Source organism: Gavialis gangeticus, unplaced genomic scaffold (genome assembly GCF_001723915.1).
Source record: "Gavialis gangeticus isolate Ggan-Ray unplaced genomic scaffold, GavGan_comp1, whole genome shotgun sequence".
Lineage (NCBI taxonomy): Eukaryota > Metazoa > Chordata > Crocodylia > Gavialidae > Gavialis > Gavialis gangeticus.
The window spans coordinates 53,543,963-53,548,698 of NW_017729022.1; the positions used below are offsets into that span (position 1 = coordinate 53,543,963).

General features: G+C 42.1%; 1 protein-coding gene across 1 annotated transcript in view; it reads left to right on the forward strand.

Annotated features, from left to right (window-relative positions):
* Positions 1 to 4,736, forward strand: part of NUP205 (nucleoporin 205) — a 91,899-nt gene that overhangs the window by 69,852 nt on the left and 17,311 nt on the right. Inside the window, exons 29-31 of the mRNA XM_019514991.1 lie at positions 398 to 668; positions 1,183 to 1,281; positions 4,143 to 4,291. Of these exons, the coding sequence (XP_019370536.1) occupies positions 398 to 668; positions 1,183 to 1,281; positions 4,143 to 4,291 (519 nt within the window). The remainder of the gene's footprint in view (positions 1 to 397; positions 669 to 1,182; positions 1,282 to 4,142; positions 4,292 to 4,736) is intronic.

Genomic DNA, 4,736 nt, shown 5'->3' on the forward strand with positions numbered 1-4,736 from the left:
CCACAACAGACTTACCAGCCAGATGCCGTTCTCCAAGCTGCCAGTCTGTGCCCCTGGCCACACGCATGCTGCGGCTGTGTGCACACACGGGGCATTTATCAGCCACATTAGCCAAAAAAAGCTGCTTACCAATACCATCAATTTTCCTTATATGAGTGCCAAACCGATATGGGACTGATGTATCGATGCACTTCGAATAACAGTCCTTCTGGGAAAGGATAACACAGTACAACGAGTATTGATTTATTCTGTATCAGAAGTGTTTTATTTCTAACTTTTTAAATGGAGAAATCAAATAATCTAGAGTTAAAATGAATTCCTTTTACCTGCAGAGATCATGTAGATATGGGAGACTGAACAAGTAGTATAGAACATGCCCTTTTTTATCCATTTTTAGATCCTGGATGATGATGCAGCTCAGGAGCTGATGCCAGTAGTGGCAGGGGCTGTGTTCACTCTTACTGCCCATCTGAGCCAGTCCGTGAGAACAGAGCAAAAACAGCCACTTGCAGTCCCTTTACCTGGCCACTCCCAATATGTCTTGATGTTGGATGGCTCATTTTCTGCATCACCTGGTTCAGAAGGCCTGTCTTTGGGGTTTGCATCCATTGGTGACTCTTCCCTCCATATCATCTTAAAAAAACTACTGGATTTCATTTTGAAAACAGGTATGTTGTTTGAAGCCTAAAACAGCTGCACTGCATGTGACTAGATTCGAACAAGCCAAAACTAAATAAATACTCTGAGCTGCTTTACGCCATTGGATCGAACTTCTTTATTAAAATAGCTGGCCATTTTATTGTGAAAATTTGCTCCTAGTTATTCTGTAAAGTATGTTTCTCTCAAGATACAATTTTGTAGTAGTAGGTCCTCCTCAAAAAATCAAAACCATTGAGATTGAGTACATGGTGTTAGGATGTATGACTATATGTTTTGCAGTTGCAGTGGTTACCCTTGTGGGGCAGAAATTTGCTTTGCTTTGCTGAACTTCTCAGCATAATTTTGATTTATGCACAAGCATTAGAGCTCTGGTGTAAGAAAACATAGACTTTCATTTCTTTTGCTACTACCAGCACTGGTATTAGTATTATAAAGCTAAATTAGGTGTGGGGGCAGAAGGTGCTAATGATGTGAATTAAACCAACTTGTTCCTCATCAGAATGAACTCTTCCTTGTGAGCAGGTGGTGGGTTCCAGCGAGTAAGGACACATCTGTATGGATCACTGCTTTATTACCTACAGATTGCACAGAGACCAGATGAACCAGACACCTTGGAAGCAGGTAAAATATAATTGTGTTTTGAGAAAATAAAAGATCATAGATTTCATAGACATTTGGGATGGAAGGGACCCCGGAGGATTGAGTCCAGCCCCCCACCCCAGGGGCAGGAAGTCGGCAGGGATCATAGGATCCCAGCAAGATAAGCATCCAAATGTGTTTTGAAGGCGTTCAAAGTGGGCGCTTGAACTGCCTCCGGTGGTAGTCTGTTCCAAACCTTGGGGGTTTGGACAATGAAGAAGTTCTTTCTTATGTCCAGCCTGAACCGGTCACAGTGGAGTTTGTGACCGTTCGATCTCATCATCCCTCGGGGGCTGTGGTGAACAGTTGTTCCCCAGATCCTGATGAGCACCCCTGATAAACTTATAGGTGACCACCAGATCACCCCTGAGCCGGCGCTTTTCCAGGCTGAATAGCCCCATTGCTTTCAGCCTCTCATCATAAGGTCTCTTTTCCTGACCTCTCATCATGCGCGTGGCTCTCCTCTGCACCCTCTCAAGCTTCTCCACATCCTTTTTGAATTGCGGAGCCCAAAACTGGACAGTACTCCAGCTGGGGCCTCACCAAGGCCAAGTACAGAGGGAGAATGACGTCCCGGGATTTGCTTGAGAAGCATCTATGGATGCAAGCCAGCATTTTGCTCGCTTTACTAGCCGCAGCATCACATTGCAGGCTCATGTTCATCTTGTGGTCAACCATGACCCCCAAGTCCCTTTCATCTGTAGTGCTAACCAGCGTAGCACTACCGAGTCTATAAACATGGTGCAGGTTTTTCCTCCCAAGGTGGAGAACCTTGCATTTTTCAGTGTTGAACACCATAAGGTTCTTGTCCGCCCATTTCATGAGTCTGTCCAGATCCGCCTGGATCACCCTCCTGTCCTTAGGTGTGGATGCTTTACCCCAGAGTTTGGTGTTGCCGGCGAACTTGGCCAGTCTGCTTCTGACACCAATTGTCCACATCACTGATGTAGATGTTAAACACTAGGCCCTAGGACAGAGCCTTGTGGGACCCCACTGGTCACAGCACACCAAGATGATTGGCTCCCGTCAACCACCACCCTCTGGGTCGTACCACAGAGCCAGTTCCCCACGCAGTGGATCATGGTGATGTCAAGGCCACAGTTAGCCAGTTTAACCAAGAGGTGATCGTGGGATACCAGATCGAAGGCTTGTTTTTAAAGTTGAGGTATATGACGTCAATCTCTTCCCCTTTGTCCAGGTGATAAGTCACCTGGTCATAAAAGAAAATGAGATTGGTCAAGCAAGATCTACCCGCAACAAACTCATGCTGGGTATCCCTCAGGATATTGCCTTCAGCTAGTCTGTTAAGGATGGCCTCCTTGATAATCTTTTCCAAGACTTTCCCCAGGATAGAGGTCAGGCTGATGAATTGAGTATTGAACCTGGTGTTGTTTCTTATTCCAAATCTGTTAAATCTTGAGGCAGGGTGAATTGTGTATATTCACTGAAAATTTGTTATGTGCCAGCAATAGCCAGATTCCTAACCCATCTGCCAGCAAACGAAAATCATACATGCCTGAGCTACATGTCACATGAGATGTTCATACCCCAGGGTCAGTGATCTACATGTAGTTCCGCAGGTCAAGTACTAATTTGTTATTAAATGACTTTCTATTGAAGTGACAGTTAAACTTCCTGAGGGCTTCATGTGGCTCATGGCCTACAGTTTGGCCCCCCTTGATATATGCCATGATTTTAGATATAAATAAAGTATGCTAAAAAGTGTCATTCACTGCATTTAACCTGTAGTTCCATAACTCTAAAACTGTCAAAGGGCTTGAGGCCCCTTGGACCCATATTAAAATAGTTAGTAGCTCTTGGAAAACACTTTACACTCCTCTGTACTTTCTTCATGTTATATTTGGAATTAGAGGAATCTGTTTGATGTTCTTTGGCACTGGTGCTGTTCCTGTGGCTGAAGAGAATTTGAATGGAACTCGTATGCCAAGTCAGAGAAGACTGCTTCTTAAGTAGCTAGCAGTGCTTTTGATGCAAGTCACACTCCTTCTGTCTAGGCACTGCCTTTTCAACATTCATAGCCATTACTGGGTCTCAGAGTAAGGGACCAGGAGCAGAAATCAAACTTGGAGCTTGTGCCTGGTTGTTCAGATTCCTATAGCAACAATTGTATCAGTGCCCTGAGTTACAAATAAAGAAAGTGTTAGTGAAATTGCTACAGACCCTTTATAATTCATAGAATCATAGAAAGTGCAGGTTGGACAGGACCTCAGGAGGTCTAGTCCAACCCTCTGCTCAAAGCAGGACCATTCCCCAACTTAGATCATCTGAGGCAAGGGTTTATCTAGCCAAGTCTTAAAAACTTCAGAGGATGGAGAGTCCGCAGCCTCTCTTGGTAACCTGTTCCAGTGCTTTACTACCTCTTAGTGAGAGAGTTGATGTTTTGTATGAGAGGAAAGGATGTCTTAGGGTGGTATCTTGTAATTGATTGATTTTAAGTTTTCCACTGATGGCATCTTGTTCACTTCCCTTTAAGCTGATTGCTTTGATCTCAGTAGAAGTTTTTAGGTTGAATAGAAAGACTTAATATATATTTGCATTTTATCTTAAAATGTGTCCTGACCAGACCATTTAATGAGAGGGAGATGAATGTATAAGTATGTACACCCCTTGTTTGTTCTGGTGAGAATAAAACATTTTAGAACAAAATGTTTGATAGGTACAAGATAGATATACAAGATCTAGGTATACACACGCACAAAAAATATCATATATAGTTATACACATAAACTATCATTAAAGGTAGCTATTGTCTTGCTGTATCTGCAGCAGTTACTAATGAACAAGTTGCTCATCTTTAATTCTGTTTTTTTTACTTTTTATAGCCAAGAAGACAATGTGGGAACGTCTGACAGCCCCCGAAGATGCATTCAGTAAACTACAACGAGAAAATGTGGCAATTATTGAAAGCTATGGTGCAGCACTGATGGAGGTGGTCTGCCGAGATGCCTGTGATGGCCATGAGATAGGCCGGGTAAAGGGATACTTCATACCTATTTGATCAAATTTTAAACTAGTAATTTAAGTATTGCACAAATTATGGACAGCACAAACAAAGTGCAAATATGTAGGAGTTAGAAATGTCTTAATTTTAGCCCTTGCTCAGACCATGATTTTACTCAGTTTTATTAAGTTTTGAGCAAGTCTTTTTACTCATTTTTATCTGTTTCTTATTTGCAAAATGTAACTAAAATACTACTTCATGGAGGTGTAATCAACTTGAAATCTAGTCAAAATATAAAATGTATTACAAAAAATAGTTTCATATATTGTACTGGTATAATTTTTGTGTTCATCCTATCATATTGCCAGTTTTTAATTTTTTCTTTCCTTGGTGCACAAAACTTCAACCAAAGAATAAAACACAATATATCACAGAATCATAGAATCCATGAGTGGGAAGGGACCTAGACAGATCA